Here is a 24413-nt window from a genome sequence, read left to right on the forward strand (position 1 = left end):
CTATTGGATCAAATCAATTCGTCGATCAAGTTCGGTAACGTGTGAAGCGTTTCCATTGTGATAAGTTCGTGCTCATTTCATCTCTCTATACTCTTTTGATAAGAATCCCAAAAAGATAACTGAAGTTAGGGTTAGGGTTGATGAATATGGAGGGAATCCAACGGTCTGTATCTCGTTTTAAGATCATTGGAAGTGAGAAGGTGTGAAAAGAAGACTTTCGCCGGAAGACATGGGCAGCATGTGAAATAGGGTTAGTCCTTTTTATTTGATTTATTTAATAATTAATTCATAATATTTGTTTTTCTAAAAAGATTGACTGTAAATTCTTGATCTCATCTGATCATTATGTGAGACATCAACTATCTAGGGGTTTGATCAAGGCCGTTGTTGTGTGGGCCATGGATTGGATATGACCTAATATAGCAAAAGATGTATAGAAGTTTTAGTACTTTATGATGCTTACACAAATCAATCCGTGAATAATGTTTAGACCTTGAGGTCCCCCCAGTCTTTACATGTGATGGTAGGGAGAGAACCACATAAGAGCACACATGATTTTCCATGTCACCATCGTTTTGTGTGAGAGGTAGGGACTTAGGGTGGGATGGATTGAATTCCTCTATGACATAACATGGTGTCTAGCGTGCATCTAATGGTCAAAAATGTTCAAACATTGAATCTAAGACGGTGACACGTAGTCCAAGGCATTTATGAACGTTGAATGCACACCAAATGTCCTATTACGCCACAGAGGATCCAAGTCTAAGGTGGGACTGATCATGTAACTAATTACGAGTGTTTCACCTTGATTAGTTGTTTCTAATTTAAGATTAATGTATTTATGGAAATTGATTTATTTATATATGGGCTAAAGATCGTTGTCTAGTTGCATGGCCCATGTACCGGTGTAGAGCCAATGAGAATGCATGCGGGGCATCGATATGAATGAGAATTTTTTTCTCCTAGGAGTTGTAGGACATGCACTCCTGTGTTTGCCATGGCCACTCGCTCAAACAACTTTCTTTTTCACTGTGTATATGAATACAACCACACCAAATTACTTTTTCTTCTTTTTTCCTTTTCCAACAATTATAGATTTAAAATGAGGTAGAAAAAAAAACTAGTACTCAGTAACAATCTCATTTACCTACCCACAATTATCTACCTATATCTTTACAAAAATAAATAAATCCACCGATACCTATATCACATGGTATCACAAGTAGAGATTATGGCTAGAAGACTACAAAACCTCTACTTATACGCCGAGTATAAGGTTATGCTGTGCCTTTTTCATTTTTATTTCAACATTAATTGTTTGGGATTAGCTTGTAATCACAATAATAATGAGTACTTTGTTGGTTACGAACACACCAAATCACTGTGTGAGGGAGACATTCTCGAAATAAAAATAAATAAGCAAATCAAAATTCGAGAAAATGACTCCAACATTCAATATAATGGTTTAAATGACTAAAATGTGCTCTACTGAAAAAAATTAAAAAATTAAAAAATTGTGCTCTACAAATATATATATATATATATATGTGTGTGTGTGTGTGTGTGTGTGTGTCCACTATTAGGTCAATATGAGAAAATCATATATAAAGGACACCTCATGTTGTATGGTATGTGTAGGTATCATAGACCTCCGTTGGGTTCGCGATATGGCGCATAGCGAGTGTACACACGCTAGAGTTTGATCCTAATGAGATGAGATAGTATCCCCTGGTCGTCAAATGCCAAAGGGGGGGACACATGTTATGGGTAAAAGGGAATCGTCACCTAGAAAGGGTCTAGGACCCATAAATGTCTCCCCCAATCAAGGGAGAGAGACTAATGACTCTGATTGATAAGGCTAGTTTGCACCAAGATTCTGGACAAGTGTCAAGTGACAGACGGGGAAGGTGTTAAACACCCAATATGCCCAACCCTAAGGCCGGTATCCTTTTGTTTTACCAAAGTTTGTTTGTACCCTACTAACTAGTCCTAAATCTAGGTTATTGAAAACCTTAAACTAAGTATCTAAGTATGACACGTGAAAACCCTAATCAAAGTGTCTAAATTATGATAGTTAGGTTATGATGTAAATAATGAAATGATTACACTAATTAAAAATTAAAAACCATAAATGATTTAATTAATGTATTATGAATCTTAGATTAAGCTAATTAAATAAGCCTAGACCTAGGATTAGTTGAGCAATTTGTGAAACCCTAAATTGAACTAACTCGATTAATTGAGCCTAACCCAGATGGATGATTAATGAATTTATGAAATCCTAAATTGAATTAATTAAAATGATTAATCATAATCCCTAATAAGTTGTAAAATAAATTATTGCAATCCTACTTAATCTAATTGGTAAAAAGATTTGTAAATTAAATGAGACTTAATTAATTTAAAAAAAAAAATGAAATGGATTAATTACATGAAATGAATGCATTTTTACTAATCTACCTAATCCAGTATAGGAGGATTAAACTAAACCTAAAGTTTAATTAAATTAATTATGAAACCTAATTGCACTAATTATGTTTACCTTAAGCTAATCTAAGATGAGTTAAACATTTTTCAAAACCCTAATTAAGCTAATGAGAAGATAATCTTTTAACTAATTAATCTAGTTAATTGCCCTACATTAAATAACTAATTAGTTGATTGATTAAAATAAACAAACCACTAGAAGGGAAAAGATTGGTAGTTATACAAGTTTAATAAATTGAATTGAATGAAGAAACCAAATCCAGTGAGTAAAAAAAAACTAAATTAACAAACCATAATTGAATAAACAACAATTGAAATGACTAATTAAGTTAACTACGTTACATTAATCAATCTAAATTAGTACTATATTAATGCGAGTGAGGGTTGGAGTACAAAAGATATGAGATAATAGGAAAACCTAGATCCCCAATACGCACCTAATGCTACGAGCCGGTTTGAGGGGGGGCTAGCCACGCCCTTGCTAACATACGCCCTAGACTACGTCCCATACATTATTTAGAGGGAAATAAAATGAAATCATTTGATTTTAAATTTTAAAATTGGAGGAATCCCAAACCTAAGTTCTAGGACTAGATACATTACAGACCTGAAATCAAACCAAAATGGATAAAAGAAAAATATAAAAAAAAGGAGGGGAAGATTCCACATAGAAAACTTAAATGAAATAACAGGTTGTGGGCATTACAAATATGGACTATCTAATTAGCAAATTAAAGAAATAACAAAAAACAAGAAAATAAAATAAGAAGAAGAAGAAACAGAGGGGAGTGAGTTGCAGGTTCGGTTAAGGAGAAAGAAAGGAAGGAGAAGGGAGTGGAGAGGGTTCGGCCACCATCAAGCATTTCAACTGAAAATAAAATAACATAAAAAAATAAAATAAATGGAAAGAAAACGAGAAAAGAAGAAAGAAAAAGGGACAGAAGCGGATAAACATTAGGTGTCGGTTCGGACCATGAAGACATGGAAGATCCAGGAGAAAAAGGAAGAAGAAATGAGAGAAGGATTTCTTGGTTCCATAAACGCAAAGTTGCAAAGGGAGAAAATCGTTGAATGATTCTTTTGGAGGAGAGAAAACCAAGAGGAACTGCCGGGTCTGATTTTTCTCTTCCATCGTTCTCTACCTCCACATCCTCTTCTTCATCATCAACTTCATTACAGCAAACCTCATCCCTCAGCTCCGTCGTCGGTTGTGTAGCCCCAAACAACAATCGTTGTAGCACCTACATTTGGTCCTCCTGCTTCGACTTCTGCCGCTACATCAGCTAATAGTGCTGCAAATTTCAGTTTTTCTGGACCCAGTAGCAGTGCAGCCTAGGCTTCTTCTGTTATTTGTGATCAGCATCAGTGGGGGTATAATGAGAGATAGAAGCGAGAGGAAGGATAAGAAGAACAAAGGGTCGGCTGCTGTTGTTTAAGGGTTGCAACAGCAGAAAGAAAAAAAGAAAGGGAAAAGGAGAAGAAGAAGAAGAAGAAAAAGTGGTGTTGCAGGTTTCAGTTGTGGAAGAAAAAGAAGTAGCAAGAGAAGAAGAAGAAGAAGAAGAAGAAGAAGAAGAAGTGAAGGAGGTTTGGTGGTTGTTGTTTAAGGGTTCCAATGGTGGCAAGGAAAGAAGATAAGGAGAAGAAGAAAGGGTTTGAGATCCTAATCTAAGGGCTTATGTCTAAAGAACAAAAATAAATCAAAAATAGATCAAATCAAACCTACTTATTAAGTGAGTATATTAAGCCACAAATGAAACCGATTAATTGAATAAAGATAAAACAATAAAAAAAAGCAAAATAAATGAAAATGAAAAATAAAACGACTTAGCAAAAACAATGGATTGGACCCAATGACCCAAATCAAACTATATTGAACCCAATTAAAGCAAGATAAACCCAATTGAACCGGAATCAACTAATTCACGTTTAATAAACCATACTAAACCAAATTAAAGTTAATTAAACATAATTTATTAAATTAGATAAACTAGTTCTAAGTTGTAATTGGGAGAAGAAAAATACCTTAAACCCGGTTTTAATTAAGAAACAATGGGAGATAACCCTTGTGCTTCGAGCCCCAAATCGAACCGAACCGGACTAGATATCCCGGCTCAAGAAAGGATTAATGTGTTAAACTTTTAGACTTAGAGAATATTTGATTTTAGAGGGAAGAAGTTAGCCAAAACTTTGATGGGGCCATCCTTTCTCCCAAATTCTCAATTTTCTTCCTTCTCCTTTTGGGAAGAGAAGAAGGGTTATACTTATAGCCTTGGGATTTGAGATAATTCTCTCTTATTTTCGATGTGGGACTAAAAAACTTGAGAGAATTGTCCAAAAATGCTTGCTTTTGGACAAAGGGGTTTGGGCGCCATGTGGCACTCTTTGGTTACTCGGAATGGAATATGATACCGAACTTTGGAGTCAACTTTCGGGGTATCTTTCAAACCATTTGTCAAAATTCGACGTGTAATATATCGTTAGAAAGCTCAATCCGAGCACTATCCAATGATATGAGACACGATTGTGGTTTCGACCAAGAACCTTTACAAAAATATACATAAAGTAAGGACTCGGATCATATAATGAAAGAGATAATCGGGAGTCGATTCGCATAGTTCTCGCATCAAAGTGTAATGTCCGACTCGAGGGGACAAACAACAATAATCCACAACATCAACTTCTAATTTTTGAAAATATTTTCTCTTGAAATTTTATGGGAAAAAAATGGTCATTTTCTACTCTAAGCTCGAAAATTCTCCAAGTCTAAAATGTCCAACATGTAATTCTTCTTGTGTCATTATCACCGGGGGGTGACAAAATTAGGTGTCTACAGTATGATCCACATAATTTTCAAATCATTTGCTACCTACTTCCAAAGTTTATGAGAATGTGGATTTTTTTTTTCTTGATAAATGATAATTTGCATTTCAATCATTGAAACAAATCATATTAAATACTAAGATAGATTTTTCCATAGACATTTTGGCAAAAATATTTATATAATAGACAATTACATCATATATCAAGCTATACATATTTTAGTTATTTAATTTTTAGAATTTGTATCTCTCAACCACCTCTTCCACCTACTTTTTCCTCTTCCCCCAAATCCTCTGCCCACCTTGCTTTAAACTAGGGGTATCAATTCGAGGCCTGGCCCGACCCAACTAAATCGATCAGGATCGACCGTTTATAGATCGACCCAACTCGGGCGGTTTATTAAACGTGTCGGGCTTGAGCCCGACCCATTTATAAATGGTCGGTCTCGATTTTGCTAATTGGACCGTCAGGTGCCAGATCGAGACCGACCGTTTAACACTCGATCGAGACCAATTATTGTGCACCGGCCTAGCCCGACCCTTTAATGATTGTAGAATACCTATTTTACCCCCCAAATAAAAAAGTAAAGACATGTTCACATTTTAAATAATGATTATTTTTGGTATCATTTATTGATTTATTGTCATTTTTTTGGGCTTGCATGAGTGGATCGAAGTATAAGAGCACATTTTAAAGAGGGCCGGTTTAAAAACTGATTAAAGCCCGTTTAACATTAAACATATCCGTAGCCCGATTAAGGCCTGACTAAAGCCCGATTAAGGTAGCATGATTATAGCCCAAGGCCGATCGATCGAATATAAAGCGTACCATGCCCTCAATAACTAAGCCCGATTAGTTAAATGGGTGGACACAGTGTAGCCTTTGAAAATCTTCAAGCCCAATTAAGCCCGACCAAAATCAGATCGGCCTGATCGGTTGACACCCCTACTTTAAACCCATAAATAAGAAAGCAATAAGATAGAAATTTATTGAGAAATTTGGTTAAAAGCCGAGGCATCCACTACACAGAGTTGGATAGTTCTCTCCAGGCAATGGGTGTCAGCAAATCCTTTAGCAACCCTTTGAATATATTTAAAGTGACACTCGATAGGGTGAGAAAAATATGTCACACCCCATTTACACAGAACCGGACCGGTGACCGAGTTAACACCTATTAACCTAAACCTGCCATGATCATCTGATGCAGTAATCACAGCACAACATACACACACACTAAGTTAAGCAAGTTCTATATTTCAACAGAAGTCTTACATGTATATACCTGTAAATATCCCAATACTCTTGATATCCAAGTTGTATTACATAGTACATATAAATGTGGACCCGTAGGCGTGATATATACACGGGAATTACAATTTAAACAAATGGAGCATAAAAGGGGTAACATCATAAAATAATCAAAAGAAACCCGGGTTGGTATCAGTGTTACTATCCTGCAACACAACTCTCGCACGGGCACTCGGTCACATGCCCAAGATCTTCAGACCCACTAGTCCTCAGCTAGAAACTCCACATTGGGTCCTAGCTTTAGCTCTTCAACCAGATAACCTGCAAGATCATCTAAAAAGTGGTGCACAAGTGGGATGAATTCACTAGCCCAGTAAGTGAAAAGAAATACCAAGCAATCATTTGCAATACAAATGCACTTATGTGAATGCAAGTTCATTTTATTATCTTAAACCACTTATACATCACATCTAAGTCACAGGTCATGTGCTACTTACAACCACAGTGCTCGTATGCCGGTGGTACAAGCCGTGAACCCCATCTCGCGTTATGCCCATAGGGTTTTCGGAGAAGGCCAACTGTGGGTACCAGAAAAGTAAATGGGCATTGCCCTACATTAAAGTAAAATGGGATTTGCCTTGCATTAAAGTAAAATGGGCGTTACCTTGCATTAATTTAAAAGCAGTACGATTGGCCCTCTTGTTATATCACCAAAGGTACCGACCATCCTAGTGATCGATTGGGCATACTTCTAACCGCCACCATTGATACACAACCTCGGGCTTCCCCCTAATGATGTACTCAACACCTAAACCCCTACTGGAAAGGGTCGTAGCACATAGATATATCATTCCTAGCCGCATGCCCCTATATGAAATAGTACGACTATATAGTGCCACCGCGTCCCATTCCAGGGGCCACTAATGCATTCGTGTCCAAGCCGACTATGGCATCTAGTCTAGCAATGCATCATATTCAATAATTTAAAGTCATCCATCTCATATCTCAAAGTAGGAAATAAACATTTAATAATTAAAGATATCAGCATATCAAGTCATAAATGAATGTTATAATGCACATATTAATGCATACAAATAGCATTCGAGGATGATTAGGCTACACACAATAGTGAAAATGATGCCATGACTAGTCTACCACAATGATGGAATGAAGCAAAAACACTCAAAAAACAAAGTCAATGTCCTCTTCCCACTTACCTAGTTGTGTACAATGATCACCCTTGGTACATGGAAGATCTGGCATGCGATGATGCAAGTTCCTAGTACAACCTATCATAAAGAGGTCGAGCTTAATATATATCCACTTTAGGCTCATAACTAATGAGGTATGATGATCCCAACATATTTAAAATCACCAAATCGGGACACAAAAAGTTGGATTGGTGGGTCAACTAGCGAGCAAGGCACCTACCGATCGGGTTAGAAGCCCTACCAGGATAGGCGGGCTCTGGATTGGTGGGTCCGACCACTTCCAGGGCACCCATCACTCAGAATCAGGATTTTGCTATTCACTTTCATTCTTCATCCCACCTTGGGGAAACCATAAGGGGTTGATTCGATCGCATGTTCCACAAATCTAAAGTCCATCTCATGATTCTAATCTAGATCTAAGGTCGATCCAAAGTCTCAAGCATGGAGCTTACCTCTTTGCTCAATAACACCTCAAAAACCCCCAAAATTCTTCTCTTTAACTCAAGAGATCAACAGATGCTTCACAAATCTTGTAAGTTCTCCCTCAAAATCCTTCATAAACAACATGTAGGTCATTTATTAAACCTTAGATTCACATTTCCAAGAGAGATTAACAAGATTTAATGATTCCTACCCAAATCATAGGATTTCACTTAGGGTTTCATGAGAGTTTAAGAAATATAAATTTTACTCACCTCAAAACATAGATCTCAAGATGAGGGTCGCTAATCCAGGGTCAGATTCACGAGGTCTGACCTCGACGATGTACAACGATCATCTTCTTCCCCATTTCTTCCTTCTTCCTTTCTCTCTCATTCTTTTCTCTCTCTTCTTTACTTTTCTCACCCATCGTGTAAAGCAATAAATGAGGGTGAATAAAGTAATAAACGTTATTTATAATGGGGTCAAAATATTTAAAGATCAAAGTGGTAGATCATACTGGTGGGTCCGACTCATCCATGACCACCCACCAATCGACTAAAAGAATCATTGAGATTTTCGATGGGTCTTGGCCCCCGACACGTATTTCACTCTTGGTAACTGATTAACACGCGTAATTGATACAAAATACGGCTACATACTTTTTTGTGCGTACATAGTCTGGTGATACGTGCAAGTGCACAGCTTGGGCACACAAACTTCTCTAGGCACCAACTCCAACTCGTCTGGCCAACTCGAGTTTAGAGTCACCCTTGCCATCATGTTCCATAATGTACCCGCCTCGGCTCGCTCGAGTTCAGGTCCTGCAAGATCAAACTGGACCAACCAAGAAATTAGACCAGGTTTAGAAAGTAGAGTATCACAAAGTATGCCTCATATAATAGGGCAATCTCAATCAGGGCATTGGAGATGGGGTCTGAAAAGGAGTCTTATTACTTCCTGGTTATCAAACTCAATAGTGAACCTGAAGTATCCTATATAAATAGTGTTGAGTTTCTTGTCCAACTATGTAGTCATACGGCTCTTATGTCTATCTATTTACTCTGATAATAGGGAACATCATGACACATATATCATTTCATGGGAGGAATGAGAGAAAGGTGGAGTTAGCGTATGCTACATAGCCCGAAAGTATTATTTCTCTTTAAAAAAAAAAAATTGAAACCATACAAAATGCAATAAAAAAATATGTCTAACAATATATGAAAGCCAACAAATTGAAATAAGTGAAGCATGGTATCATTTTTCATGTTTGCAAACTACACATATTTAAACTATTATATCTTTCTCTCTCCTCTTAAGCTATGACCACACATGTATTTAAATGTGCACGTTTTCTATTCTGTTATATATTCTATATTAAATAAGGGCCACGACACCTCTATAGGTGTTTTTAGAACTTGACAATTTATTTAAAGTAATCATTTCTTTTAATCGTCCCTTTTCTTATTCTCAAAGAACCCTTCAACTCAAGGTTAAAAAATAATTGTATTATACTAGAAAGGCAAAATAGTACACCTACAATTTATTTAACAAGAATTTCCCATTACATAAAGAAAATGTCTAAATTAGGGGTGTCAATTTTAGGCTCGACCGAGCTCGGCTTGATTAATAAATCTATCAAGCTCAAGCCCAAAGCCGTTTATTAGATCGTTTCAGGTGCACGGTGTAAACTTGAAGGTCACCCTACCATTCACAAGCCTAATTCAACCCGACCTACTAGCCCAACCGTTTATAAGTTACATATTATTTTTTATTTGTTTTGTTAGAATAAGATATATATCGATTAATTTATCAACTACTAAATGTAACTAAGTGTAAATTCTTTCATAAATTATTGATGATTTAATGAGTACATTAAATTCTCTAAAGACCAAGACAACAAAGGGCCGTTTAAGGCTTTAATGGTACATTAGCCCATTTAAGATCCGATTACCCAATTAAAGCCCAAAAGCTGACTGAGCCTATCAGATTACATAAAAAGATAGGTCATGGTGCAGTCGAAAGTCTAGAAACACCCAACTAGGCTTGAACAAGTGCAATCAGTTGACACCCCTAGTCTTAATGACACCTCTATACTTTTTTCCTTTTTTGTAGTAAAAGCAAGTTCATTCAACTAAGAATCCTGAACAACACAAGGTTTGGATACAATACATCCAAAACCAAGGAGTGGAATATGACCCTGTCTTACAGGGAATCGACAGGGTCTCCGATGCTAGGGCTTGGATAAAACCAGAGGAATCCCTAGAAAAGGTGTTGTACGCACAACTTACAAGATAACTGGCTACGCGACAAACGACAAAATAATAAAGAAGAAGGCTGGGAGACAACGCCCATTTCTTTTGACAAATTATGGTCGAGGGTGTGCCCAATTCACACATTCCCAAAAATTCTCTCGCCAATGCTTCAACAAAGCCTTTCGTGAAATCGGTTATGGTAAAACCTCTGGCATCCATTGCGTCACGCACGCTGCACGGTGAAATCCCACAGATGAGATCTGATAGAGCGGCTTTACAGGTGACAAAGGTCTTGGTGGTAGACGTCACTAGGAAAGCTTCTCCGATCAACACAACTCCATGTCGCTTAGAGAAACTCCTTGACTCTCAAATTTGTTGTTGTCAACCTGGTGATAATCTGACGAATAGAGCAAAGATTATTTAGAAACGAAAGAAAGGCAAAGGAGATCTATCGACGTGGGCTATAGATCCATTGCGGGTTGAGGGAAGCCGAGGGAGACGACGACGTCACAAGACCAAGTTGGATAGTGGTGACAGTGTCAGTGTTTGATGGCAAAAGAACTATGACACAAAGTCGCAAGTTGGAGTGGAACAAATCTGCACGTTTACAGGTTCTTGCAGCATCGAACATGCCTAACACCGAATGCTCTGGCATGATACCCATCGAAAAATAAATGTCACCGTCACTGCACTATTGTTTGGAGATGGGATTGGACCTGGAGCGTATGGATATGGAGAGGACAAGGGAGATAAGTAGAGGTGTATGTATACCTACAAGTGGTGTAAAGGATGATTGGGGCTGGATGCAGCTGGAAATAGACATATCGATAGATCTGTTCATCACCAAGAAGCAGGTGGGGGTGGGGGTGGGGCTGCTGCAGATAGTGGAATGACAGGGTGAAGGAGCAGGGATGCATCTAGGGTAAGAGGGAGCAGGGTGAGAGGGAGGTAGATATACATCAATCACATTGTCATTGTCGTTGTCGTTGTCATCGTCGTCTTTAGTGTTGCCATCGCCGTCACCATCATCAGCACGTGAAAGGCTACCTTGGTTCATGATGGAGTACCTGTTGTTTTATGGTTGTCCTTGTTGGCAACTCGGCCACGTGGCGGTGATGACATAGCCAGTTTGGGTGACGTGGATGAAAATGATGACATGGTAGTGTCCAATGTCACCGATGAGATAATAGAGCAGCTTGGTATGCATGGAGTGATTTAATACATCATTAATAGGTGGTGCGGATTTCTGGGTCAAAACTGGCAAAATTGACCTATTTACGATCGAGGGCATTTTTGGCAGTGAAAATGATATTTTTGGAAGATCGGTTCTTCATAAAAAAGATAGATTGTAATTTACCTAGTCCAGTGCATTTGATTTCGTCACATTCCGATACCGTATGAAGAAGTTACGGCATTTGTGGTAGTCGAGGGAAGTTTCGGCATTGAAGATGAATTTTTTAAAGGAAGTGTTCTACATGTAACAATAGGACAAAAATACAATCTTTCCAACGGTTCTGATTTCATCACGTTCCGATTCCGTATGAGAAAGATACGTCATTGGAAATGTGTAGGGGCATTTTGATCTTTTTATATGGATGATTCAGATGATTGAGTCTTCTGAAAAGTCGTAGAGCATCCAGTTACGATTCCAACGCACTTCGTTTCATCTCGATCGAATATTGTATGAAAAAGTTATAAGTGTTTCCGTAAAGTCGGTTCGAAAATCCAAACCGAAAATCCATCAGTTGCTCTCGCTGTTGGGTGGATTTTTTGGAATTTATTTTTGAAATTTGAAGGGCTTTTATGTAATTTAAAGATTTTGAAGGTCTGAGTTGCAAGGGGTCTTTAAGCACTGAAACATATGGAGGCAGGGGCTTGATTGTAATAAAGAGGAGTAAGGGGAAGTGAAATGGATGGTCAAGATTTGACCACGTAGGCTTGATGCCCATCCAAAGACTGCTGAGATTTTGGTGTGATATGGACGAGATAGATGCTTACGCGTAGGATTTTATTGGTTATGTGCATAATTCTTGATGCACTGGCGCTACACATTATCAAATAATGTTAGTGTGTTTCGCGCGTGTATAGAAGATATAAAGAATATTCCAATCTTAACGATCTCATGAAATCATATTAAAGCCAACATGGAGGATTCGGATCCAACAGTCAATAAGCCATTTCTCTTTTGTGAGTGGGAGACAAGCTCCCTCAAAATCCGAAAAAGCAACCAATCATCGATCGACAACACTTCTGACGATGTCAGCGCCTACGTCATGATGACGTCATCGAGATTCAAATTTAATGGTTTGGATCTATTGTCCATTGGTTTAATCCGACGGCTTAGATTACAAGATCTTTTATATGAGATCTAGGGTCAGATTTCGCCCCTGTTGCGCGCGTCGACGGTGTAGCCTACGCCACCCCTACGAAGATTCTATTTCTGGCTATCTCATTGCTCCAACTTCAAATGGTCATATCTCCCTCATTTTAACTCGGATTTGGGTGAACCAAGTTGCAGCTTCTTCGTTTTTTCAAGCCCTACACCATGGAAGCAAGAAAAATGAGTTTTGAGTGAAAGAAGGCTATGATTTTGGTAGGATAAACTTCCCCCTCTTTGTTGGTCCTTGAATGAACATACATTCTTGATGATAAATGTTCTTAGGTCATTAAAGGAGGTAAAAGAGGTGGTTGAATTGTATTAATGGTACATTAACTCAAAGCCAAGGAATAAGAGAAGAAAGCAAGGATGTGTTTGCTTTGAAGAGCAAGAAGCCAAGGAGAGAGAAGGTGTGAACACCAAACTTATCAGTACAAGTTTCCAGTCATCCCAGGCAATCGGTTGTGAGATTCTCTAAACTTGGATTTTACATTACATGTATGTATATATGTTGGGGTTAGTTGTGGATGAATGTATACATGCTAGGTTAGTTGTGGATGAACTGTAAGCATGCTAGCTAGTTGTGGATGCATATGCTAGGCAGAGCTTGACTGTAGGGCATTGATATAAGCCCAATTTAATTGTATTATTTATTGTGTGCTTAGTGGGTGCTAAGCACCGGGAGTGAGTGCTCCCGTGTAGTGGGTGCTACACATTGTATCAGCACTACGAGTGCCATCTCAGCTTCGACTTGAGAAAATTGGGTGTGGATGCTCCCGACTGTGGGTGCAGTCAAAAGTAGTGTATTGAGTAGGTACGAAGCCTTTACAAGCACTACTCCGGGGATGTAGGCAAATTGCCGAACCTCGTAAAAATCCTATGTTGTGAGTGCTTGTTGTTTGCATTTGATATTGAAGTGCGTGGAATGTGGAATGGGTGTGCATACTTGGAAGTGCCTATGAGAGGCTGAGTGTGCATACGACTGTGTGCAAACAAGGACAGGTATATTAGGTTTTTCTTGGCCAGACATCGGATAGGTTTTTAGGGATCGGAATTGGACTCACTGATTCACCCCCCCTCTCAGTGACTGCCGGGTTACAACAGTACCCAAGGAGAAGAAAAAGATAACACGCCACGGGGCGGACAAAGAACACACCACGAGGGTGGAGAGAAAACGAAACCCTAGCATGGATTCCCTCTTGAAACTCGTTTCATCATAAGAAGAAAATTAAAGAAAGTCTTAATATTGACACCTCTATACATATATTTAGGGCTTGACACATTTTTTTGAGGACCAAGTTTTCCTTCAGTCATTATGAAAGTGAATCCCTTGATTGCAACTTTTAGATTGGCGAGAGAGGCTATTTTGCAATAGGGGGAGGATATTATTGGCTTCATCCAATTGGGGGAGGGTGTACTAGGACCCTAGGATGGTGGCTGAACCCTACACAAAAGGTGTAGGAAAACTTTATCCTTCTTTTAATTGTTTCTTGTCTTATTTTTATTTATTTTTATTTTTTAACTAAAGGGTCAAAAGGAAATCTTAAAAGAATCAAGTATACATGTAACTGACAAATTTTATCCTCATTGAAAAAAATATATATTATACTTGAATGGCAAACAAACAAAGGGAGTATGAGTCATTTTGACACTCTTTACCAAAAAAAAAAAAAAAATTTACTTGACACCCTAAAGAAAATATCTCAGATACATATATACATATTAATTTTCATTTTTTCTAACAAAAAATTATATATATAATTTTCATTTTGTTGTGTATAAAAATAAATACGAATTGAGAAAAATAGGGCTCACGTCAGGCCTGGGCTGAGATAACCCAGCTCGAGTGCTCGACCTTGGGCCAGGCGGGCCTGGATCCTAAGGAGGTTTTCAGTATCCTCCAAAAATCGGGACCTGGCCGTTCAGTCCCGCCTGGTCGGATTGGACCTAATTGTCCAACTTTTATTTTTAAAATTTCATAAATGACCTGCCAAAGAGTCGAAAACCTATCCAATGTTCAACTCAGTGCATGCAAATATAGTGAATTCTGTGGTTATTTTTGGTCTGCGCCTGATGCTTCATGCGCTAGGCAGCGGCTAAAGACGGTTGTTGGGTTGGGTAGGTAGTCCTCACACAGTCTCATCATTCTCGGGTGATTTCATGTTTGCGAGGTTCTGCGTCTGATGCTTCATCCCCTACTCAGTTACGTCTTTCTCAAAACCTGAAAAAAATCTCATTTGGGTTTTGGGATTTCGCAGATGCAATAGAGATGGTAAGTTCCCCTGAATCACCACTTACCTACCTACCTTCACTTGCTTCTTTTTCCTGCTTGTGGGTTTTCATTTCCTACTGCAAATGAACTAGTTTGATCACCTTGAATTCTTTTTGAAGAGATTGTATGTGTGTGTGGGTGTTTTGCGAACATTTATTTCAATAAATTATTCCATTTGTATTTCCTGATAACAAATTTAACCAGATTTTATCCTTTTATTTTTTCTGTTCTGATTTTTTTTATGTCCGACCCACATTTGATATTAGGTATTGCAAGAAATAGAATTTTTTGGGTTTGCTAGTTGAGTGAAAAACTTCGGTTCGAGTTCTTATTCCTTTAAATGGTTAACGACTTCTCCTCAGACCCAGATTGTTTTCTGGGTGGTCGTCTGCATCGGCTGTCAGACATTGGCCTTTTCTCCTATTGGTCATGTTTTCAGTTACAGCTGATTTACTAGATGGCCAGCTACTATGGTGAAGATAAAATTCAAGACCCAGACATTTATGGAATCATAAAACCTGTTAATTTCAAGCTACGTTTTGGTTTAATTTCTCTCTCTGGTTTTTTTAAACAGCTTCCTCTTTTGTTGTTATTGATCCTTCAGTTATTGTTTTGACTCTGGATAACAATACTAGAGGAATTACTCAGCATTCATTTGTATTAAAATCACTGAAACCAGCTTATATTCAAAAGGGCTTTTGAATACCCAGTTGACAAACTGTTTTTTTGGGCCTTCTACTTGGGTGAGTTTTAAACTGTGATAGCATCCACTGAGGCTCTTTTCATTGTGCATGAAGCTTGACAAGGGGTACTCCAGTTTTGGGACATTTTTTTTTCTTTCTGAACTATTCTATTCTGCCTTGTCCGACAGTCTTTGGCCAATTTGCTCTAATTTCTATGGGAACTTTCTCAAGCTTGCTTTCAAGTGGGGAAAAAAAAAACATTTTCTTTCAAACTCATTTTAAAATAATATTTTTTTCATGGGTAGTATGGGGTTAGGAAGGAAACCAGAGAGCTATTCGAAAGAAATTTTGAACCCTTTAGATTATTTTAACTCCAGCAATCCTTTTAAAGATTCCGGGAATACCAAAGCAGGAAAATCTTTCAAGAGTTAGGGTTTTATTTTAGATTGCTAATTTGGTCAAAATAGCACTCAAAGAAAGCTGGCATAGAGGCCATGGTATGGACTGTTAGTACTGAATTTATGTCTGAAGACTGTTTCTTTTTCTGGTGAAAACATAGTAATTGGAGTGGAATTGGTTTGCTGGCACTTAAATGAGAAGACAATTCTGAAACGAGTTATGTTTATAAGCTGGTACTAGGAGGTCAGAGGAACTAAAGCTTTCCACATCCGCAATTAGAGTTTGTGAGTGTGTTTGGCGGTGGGGGTGGGGCAGTATAGGGTTAATTTCACATTTAAAGGGTGAACATGACAATGCTGATTGGGTGTGAGTGATTAAAGAAACCGGAGTTTAAAATGTTGTTTGTGTTAGATCAAATGCCAAGAAATACGAAAATAAATAGACAATAGATCTGCATGACACAGAGCTTTAACGAGGTTCACACACCAGTGTGGTTTGCTACGTCCTTGGGCGAAGAAGAAGATGTTTCACTATGCAGAAGAAAGATTACACCCAAGCAGTGGCGAGAAAACTTGCCCTGAAACCCGACCTTGGAAAAACCCCAAAAAATACAATGACTTTCTCAACAAGACAACAATACATTATATATATTCTAAGTTGCAGGTTGACCCATTGAGTCACGATCGACCCGGTCATAGCCCCCGCACCCCCATACGAGATCAGTGTTGGGCTTCGGGCTTGGGCCTATCGGTCTAACCCCTCTGTTTCCATCACAGATCTTAGAAAAATTCCCATTCCGGTCGCCACCAAAATATGTCGGAGCGGGTCAATCTTCAAAACAGGTCAAGAATTCGAGACACACTTAATAGTTTGACTAGACAAATGAGGATGTATGGATGTCAATATTTCTGCCTGGAATCAAGGGTTAAGGTTAAGGTTAAGGTCCAATGATAGAGTTGGGCATAGGAAGAGGTTGTTGGCAACTAAGACCATATATGCAGCCCCTCTAGAGAGCCCTTCAGTTCAGATTGAAGGATTTAAGAGATTGAGGAGAGGGCTGAAATAACTCATGCAAATAAAAAAGAAGGGGCTGAAATTACTTGATACTACAAATTAAATAAATATATGAAGCAGCATATCAAAAGGAATTTATGGCCAGATGGAGTGGAGCTGGAAAATATGGTTTATTATCCAATCCATATGGCGGCTAAAGCTCTCACGATGATAACTCCTATGTGGTTTTAAACAAAAGATTGGATTTTAGTCACTGAATCTATTCAGCCGGTGATAATTAATTTTCCATACAGGACAAGGAAGCCAAGAAGGAAGCTTTTAGGAAGTATCTGGAGTCCAGTGGAGTGCTTGATGCCCTCACCAAAAGTATTCTTCTCTCTCTCTCTCTCCACACACACACACACACACACACACACACTCATATTTTATGTACATATCTAAAATTTGTGTTAGTCCAGCCCATGACATACTTATGTTTTAACTATTTCCTGATATGGATCGTTTGTAGTACTTGTTGCATTATATGAGCAGAATGACAAACCTTCTTCAGCAATTGAGTAAGTTTTTTTGAAATCCATTTAAATCTCAAAATCCAGTATATATTTATATATTTTGTATGATAAAGTTCTTATTTATCATTCTGCTAGGCTTTTTGTTGTCAAAGATTTAAGAAATGTATAACTGTGGTGGAGGAGTTTATACCGAATTGGGTGTAATCTGTAGAATAATCATTACCACTCTTCTTGGAACAAATGGTTGTGGTTCAATTATCATGTCTTCCATAACCATTTGAATCATTTTTGTGTTTCAATTATCATGTCTTACATAACTATTTGAAACATTATTTACAGCATACCCGTCAATGAAAATAATTATTTGAACTGGATCAATTACTTGGGGACTCATTCAATGGAGTTATTTAATATAGTAATAGAGTTATTTAATATCGTAATCTAGGCCTAGGGATAAAAGGTTAGTGTTTACGGACTCATCCAATGGAGTTATTTAATATAGTAATCTAGCAATAAATGGTTAGTGTTTACATATGAATTTTCTATCTCTGTTCAATAGGTTCGTTCAACACAAACTAGGTGGTCCAACTGTGCTTGAACATGAAAGACTACAAGCTGAGATGTCAGATCTGCAGATAAAGTATAATGAACTTTTGACGGCACACAAGAAAACCTGCCAAGAGGTATACTTTAGTCTTAAATTATAGCAGATATTCTATTTTGCATGTTTTTAAATTGGTGCATAGGGTTGGGGAAATTGGGTCTTGAATTTTTGACCCTCCATTTCTGAAGTCTGAACATGAAAATAAAAAATGTTTAAAAAAGTGACCTAAAACAAATGCTTGTAGGACCCATGGAATGATATGATTTTCATTCTGAATTCGGCATGCCCGCTTCTCTCTCTCTCTCTCTCTTTCTCTCTCTCTCAGACACACATACACCCACACCACACCCACACACTGTCACGTGGAGACATAGGAGACATGTAACAGAATATTCTCTGGAAAGTTTGGTGGTGATGATGGAAATAGTGGAGTGGTTACAGGTTGTGGTGGTTGTTAACTTGTAAGTGGTGACACCTTAAATTACAAATGTGCTGGGAATAATAGAATGCTAGGGAGATATGGTAGATGTGATGTTCTGTCATGCTCTGCCTATAGAAATTGCAAAACACTAGTTGAATTAACTTGATTGCTAATTCATTATCAAATGAGTAAAAGTGAAAATTCCTTAATCAATTCTGGTTAATTTGATGCCCTTTCTGAGATTGAATCTACAACCTTATTCCCAATGAGAACAAGAGAGTTTTTAGAAGTGTTTGGTATTAAGTATGTCAAACGTTTTGAGGGGCAAGCTATATCTGCATTCATGGGTATAATTTTGGTTTGCTTGTGAGTCTTAAGGTGGAATTTTGTAGTCATCTCCTCCACTAGGAGCAGTTTAGTTAATAGTTGTGATTGCATTAAGCTCCATTATTTTGTTATTGGCTGTTTGTTTTTTAGGCTTCTTAGAGGAATGGGATTTACTTCTTCTTCTTTTTTTTTTTTTTTGGGGGGGGGGGTGGGGTTTGGAGCTGGGGAAGATATGGTTGTGAAAATGAAAGAATTGGGAAGAAGAGGCGAAGCCAAATGGAACATGGTTTTTATAGAAAAAAGGGGGCGATGTGTTTTTAGAAGCCTAGGTGATTTGGTTTAAAAGCTCAGTTGAAAACCAGAATCGTAGCGAAGAGAAAAGACCAGATTTTAGAACCCTTTAGATTGTTGCATAAATAAAAGGCTTAAAAACAACTCCAAATTCGATTTTAAAGCCCCCAGGTGTGTATGGAGTCCTAAGCCAACTAGGACTTGACATAATGAAAGAAAATCAACTCACAACAAGACTGGGCTTATAGAGTCGTAATCGAACCTGAACTAGAACACATAAACATAATCAAATTAGGAAAAGAAACTGAAGATAAAATTTGACTTAAATGGAACTTCATAGTAGAATAGGAATAGGATTCTCAATAAGACTAAGGCTGTGTTTGGTATGCATTCTCAGAATGAGAATGTGCATTCCCATTCTGAAAATAAAGAATGTGTTCTTAACTGAGAATGAGAACATTTTTTGGATAAAATGTTTGTTTAAAATGCATTTTTGATGCGAGAATGCTCAGACATTTTATCAAACATCTCATGGGCGGAATCTCATCGGTGAAAATCCCAGACAATATTACATCAATAACTCACAAATAAAAATATAAAATTTTGAATGGTTCCGTAGATAGTATTGCTTACATCAAACCCGTAAAGATTGTGAAGAAAACAAGAGATTCTAGGATTTTGGATTTGAGTGGAGATCTTAAAAAGGAGAAAGAGAAAGAGATTTGGGCCGAGAGAAGCGGTTTTTAGAGAGAGAAAGAAAAATAGTTTTTGGAGATTTGTAAGAATGAGACGCTATTTCTTGGGAGAGAAGGTGCCTTTCATAAGATTAGTGGTGGAGGTATTTTCATCGGGCTGTGCCAAGAGCTGGAGGCTGGAGAATGGAGAATGGAAAATATCCCATTCCAGAATGGGATGCATTCTTGACCGTGTTCTAGAATTTTGAGAATGGAATGCTTACCAAACAATGTTTAAGATTCCTAGAGAACGTAGTAATTCTGAAATTCCTGAAACCAACCCATTATGAACTTAAACTCTCCTTCCAAGATTAAATAAAAGGTCCAGACTGATTTCATACCTACGATTTCCTCTTCCTTTCCTTTATTTATTTATATATTTTGGGGGGGGGGGGGGGAGGAAGGGGCCTAAAATATTCCAATCATGCAATGAGGAAACTGCTTCAAAGAGATGCTTATGTAAATAATACTTTTTCTCAAGGTGAGGTATGATCAAAGGAAAAACACATGATATAAATAAATTGTTTATGGGGAAGTTACAAATGAATGTGGAGTTAACATTTCAATCTAATTACAAACAACAATGATCGGTGCCGTGGTGTATGCTCTTTGCTGATGATATTGTTTTGGTGGCGACACAAAAGTTGGGATTAACAATAACTTGGAGCTTTGGAGATCAACCTTGGAATCAAGAGGTTTTATGCTAACTAGAATGTAGACGGAGTATATGATGTGTAACCTTAGTCACACTACGATGGATAATGACATGGTGAAGATTGAGGAGAGAGAAGTACCACAAATGATCATTTTAAGTATTTGGGGTCAATCATAAATGAAGAAAGTGATATAAAGGATGATGTTTCATAAATGATTAAAGTGGATGGATGAATTGGAGAGGTGCATCCAGGGTGTTGTAACCAACATATTCCTTTAAAGATTAAAGAAAAGTTCTATAGGACATTCGTTAGACCAGCTATGATGAATGGGGCAAAATGCTGAGTAGATAAGAAGTGTTATATCAATAAGCTAAGTGTAGCAAAGATGATGATGGTGAGATTGATGTGCGGCAAAACTAGGAACGTTAAAGTAAGGATTGACCATATTAGGGCTGATTTGGGAGTTGTCTTGATCCATGTTAAGCTCCAAGAAAGCCTTCTAAGGTAGTATGGCGATATTCAAGCTGGGAGTTGACTTGATCGAAGAAGCTAAAAGAGCTAGGGCAGGCCTAAAATGACCATAGGACAAGTAGTGAGGAAAGACATGCATAGTTTAGGTCTTGTCCCAAGTATGACCTCAAATAGATCTGATTGGAGAACTAAAATTCATGTAACCAACCCCATTTAGGTGAGTTTTTATCGATTTGTTGTGTTGTGTTTATTTTTTTCCCCCTTTATGTATACTTTTCTTTTGCTGCCTTTGATCGGATCCATGTAGCCGACCCCATTTAGTTTGGGTAAGGCTGAGTTGTTGTTGATATGAATAACAGTGATCGTACTCTAGGTGAACCTCACTTTTTACATTTTGCTGGTAATGGCTCCAAGTTTCTGGATCTCCCTGCCTTTGGTTTTAAAACCGCTCGTCCTTTAAGAATTTTTCCTTCTGATTGTTGTTTCTATCCATTTGCCAGATAAATCAATAAATGATAAATGGCTTAGACAGCCATCTTTATCATAGTGGTCTGTAGCAACACAAATTCATTGAACTGAAAATAAGAACCCAACTTGATCTCAATTTGAACTGGATTTTATTCATGACCCTTGGTCTGCAGTAACTAAAAATTCACTCCCTGGATGTGAAACTTTAATTTCTTGGGCTGTCTTGGAAATATCCTATGTGGCTATGGATACAGTGTCCGGGATGGTAAGCTTGTGTAACTCATAAACCTTTACATTTTCATTGAGGCCCTGATACGTGAAGCCTTTTGTGGCTTTGATTGTACCAAACCTCTCCATCTCCTAGAATAATACACACAATATGTTGGACTTCCTCCATGTACCTTTAGCTATCAGAATTTCAAATTCTGGCGAAAAAGCGGCATTTTTCTTTTGTCAAATGGTGTAGTGCTTTTGTGCTAAAATTTACCACATGTATAGGAGATGATGGGGCCAGTATATGGAGCATTTCTGGTTGCCATCTAGCAAGATATGCAAGATTCCAATGTGACCTACGTTTCTTTTAGTCATCATCACACACCACGCACAAACCAAAAATGAAATTGGAAAGATGTCAAGACTTGGTGATATTGAATGGTGCTCAAAATGTTGCGTTATCACATTTAAGACCTAAAACCTGGGTTCTGTGAAACACCATATGCGAGCAGCGCTGAATCTATGACCACTGAATTAGCAAGGTTCTTTGAATCCAATGCTCAACACACTCCCTAATTTCTTCACTCATTTCTTGACCTTTTAATTTTTTTTTTGGTTGGATGTATAAGACAATTAATGTTGTCTCTGAGTTACTGTCTTGTATTCTTGTAATTACTGTGCCATTGTTCATCATACTGCAGCTTGAGGAACTTAGAAACTCGCTGCCCATGGCAGCTTCTAAGACGACAGTTGATGCAGAGACTCCGAAGGATGGATTATGAAGAAGCATCCACCAAAGCTTCTGCACCATAATATAACCAATCGGCCTTTTGTTTGTAGAAATTTGTTATATGATTGAGAATACTGATTTCAAGTGTTGTATGAATCCTTTTGTACCTGAGTCTTTTTAACAAGTGTTTGCACTAACTGATGTTATTACAGTTTGGCTTAGTAGTAGTTCCCTTCGCAAGATAGAGGACCTGCTTTTATCAAGTCCCCCCCCCACCCCCCCCCTTGGATTTTCTAATTTTGGTAAAGTTATCTGCTACATGTGGCATCACAAGGTTTCTGATCCTCTAATTAAGATTCATTCTTGTGAAATCTGTCGGATTGGGTTTCCTTACACTGGTTTGTCCTTAAAAAAAATTTGCAAACACGCCTTTCATATATAATTTCTAAGTTTTCCATCTTTTACTTGAATAAACCAAAGTTTCAATAAATTTATCCATTTAATTTTTATTCTAAATTTCTTGAAGTTCATGGTATAATTCTTGTCCATCATTGCAACTTAGTTTCTGAATCAGGAAAATGGATTTATTTTTTAAACATATTCTTCTATTTGAATGCTAATAATATTAAATGCTGTAGTTTTACATCTACATTCTTGCTTGAGCCAATGCCAACTGTTCTCAACAGGGTGAGAAATCAGGAGTATACAGCAAATAAGGTAATCAAGACTGCCACTGAACATATTAAAGCCTGTAACACCAATTCAAATTGGGGGGGGGGGGTGGTCTAATCACTAACCTATGAATTTGGGCATAAAACACATGGAAATTCAAAGGATTGAATGTCTCTTTTGTTTCTTACAGCGATGGCAGATGCAGCAAGGCCGGCTCGTTCTCTTGGGTCCTTGAGGGATTGATTCCTGAAGTAGAGAACTGTAGCATAGTACCAAAGGGGCGGGAAGGCGAATCCGAAAGCAAAGCTGCAAAGTAATAATTTGAAACAATTGAACCAATGTGAGTGTAGCACCAGTGAAATCAGAATTTGGAAGAGTAAGTTAATCTGCAACTCACAAGAACCATCCAACTCCACACCCGCAGAATGAAAGAGGCCTATCATAAATCCCAATGAGGTATCCACCTTTGCGGGTTCCCAGCAAAGAGCAAATCCCTTCATCTGGTGCGTGTGCCATCACCACCTCCTCTCTATTCTTTTGATCTTCGCCTGCAACACAACAGCCATGCAAGAAGTAAAGATGACCTCTGTCCATGTTTCTGTTACAGAACACAAAATCTGGAGCAACAGTAACAGTAATACTTCACAACTTACAATCACTGAGACTGGAATAGAGTGAAATGGGCAATCAAAGACTTCCTTGACTAGGAAATAAGAATCTAAAAACTACCTTTCTCCATAACAGAAACTCCTGTCATGTTGATGCTGCTGTTACTGGGTTGGGGTTGGAGAGGGAGTGGTGGTGTTTCCACTATCCCTTCTCTATCTTTGCTCATAATCTGAAAAAAAAAAGAAGGGTTCAAAACCACCAGATTGCATTACTTCCTGAATCAAATTTTCTTTTAATATCTTAATAACTTATCAAGTTGGAAACAAGAGTTGTGTAACACCTACAAGGAGAGGCCAATGCTATTGTGTTAGAAAAATTTGCAGATCTTCAGAGTAATCGGATATCTGGAATCGACTGTGGGACTGGGAGAGGATAGGGAGAGATCTATAAACAGTGGGAGAGGAGAGAAAAGAACAAAGACAAAACGGTTTCTCTCGTTTAAAACTTCATGGACAA

General features: G+C 37.9%; 2 protein-coding genes across 4 annotated transcripts; one reads left to right on the top strand and one right to left on the bottom strand.

Moving 5' to 3' along the window:
- The first annotated feature begins 14827 nt into the window (after positions 1-14827).
- LOC122064437 (c-Myc-binding protein-like) lies at positions 14828-22856 on the top strand. Its single transcript, XM_042628129.1, has 5 exons — positions 14828-15093; positions 17483-17555; positions 17698-17746; positions 18261-18384; positions 22588-22856. The coding sequence occupies exons 1-5, from the start codon at positions 15091-15093 to the stop codon at positions 22666-22668; spliced, it is 330 nt and encodes a 109-aa protein (XP_042484063.1). The 5' UTR covers positions 14828-15090; the 3' UTR covers positions 22669-22856.
- A 367-nt stretch (positions 22857-23223) lies between these two features.
- On the bottom strand, positions 23224-24413 carry LOC122064436. 3 transcript variants are annotated; one of them, XM_042628128.1, is made up of 5 exons: positions 24242-24413; positions 24018-24126; positions 23686-23836; positions 23477-23594; positions 23224-23365 (listed from the first exon to the last, which is right to left on the bottom strand). In XM_042628128.1, exons 2-5 carry the CDS (start codon positions 24121-24123, stop codon positions 23312-23314), a joined length of 429 nt encoding a protein of 142 aa, XP_042484062.1. In that variant the 5' UTR covers positions 24124-24126; positions 24242-24413; the 3' UTR covers positions 23224-23311. The 3 variants fall into 3 exon arrangements, with proteins under 3 accessions (XP_042484062.1, XP_042484060.1, XP_042484061.1); XM_042628126.1 differs by having other exon boundaries at positions 23248-23594; XM_042628127.1 differs by lacking the exon at positions 24242-24413 and having other exon boundaries at positions 23248-23594; positions 24018-24170.

The sequence above is a fragment of the Macadamia integrifolia genome, unplaced genomic scaffold (assembly GCF_013358625.1).
Source record: "Macadamia integrifolia cultivar HAES 741 unplaced genomic scaffold, SCU_Mint_v3 scaffold1647, whole genome shotgun sequence".
Taxonomy (NCBI): Eukaryota; Viridiplantae; Streptophyta; class Magnoliopsida; order Proteales; family Proteaceae; genus Macadamia; species Macadamia integrifolia.

Bases quoted from the DNA above. Each gene is read 5' to 3' on its own strand.
- LOC122064437 (XM_042628129.1), top strand. The intron at 17,556-17,697 runs GTATTCTTCTCT...GATCGTTTGTAG, and splicing joins GCTTGATGCCCTCACCAAAA to TACTTGTTGCATTATATGAG. The intron at 18,385-22,587 runs GTATACTTTAGT...ATCATACTGCAG, and splicing joins ACAAGAAAACCTGCCAAGAG to CTTGAGGAACTTAGAAACTC.
- LOC122064436 (XM_042628126.1), bottom strand. From the start codon at position 24,123: ATGAGCAAAGATAGAGAAGGGATAGTGGAAACACCACCACTCCCTCTC. The intron at 23,837-24,017 runs GTAGTTTTTAGA...GTTGTGTTGCAG, and splicing joins AGTTTCTGTTATGGAGAAAG to GCGAAGATCAAAAGAATAGA. The intron at 23,595-23,685 runs GTGAGTTGCAGA...ATTACTTTGCAG, and splicing joins TGTGGAGTTGGATGGTTCTT to CTTTGCTTTCGGATTCGCCT.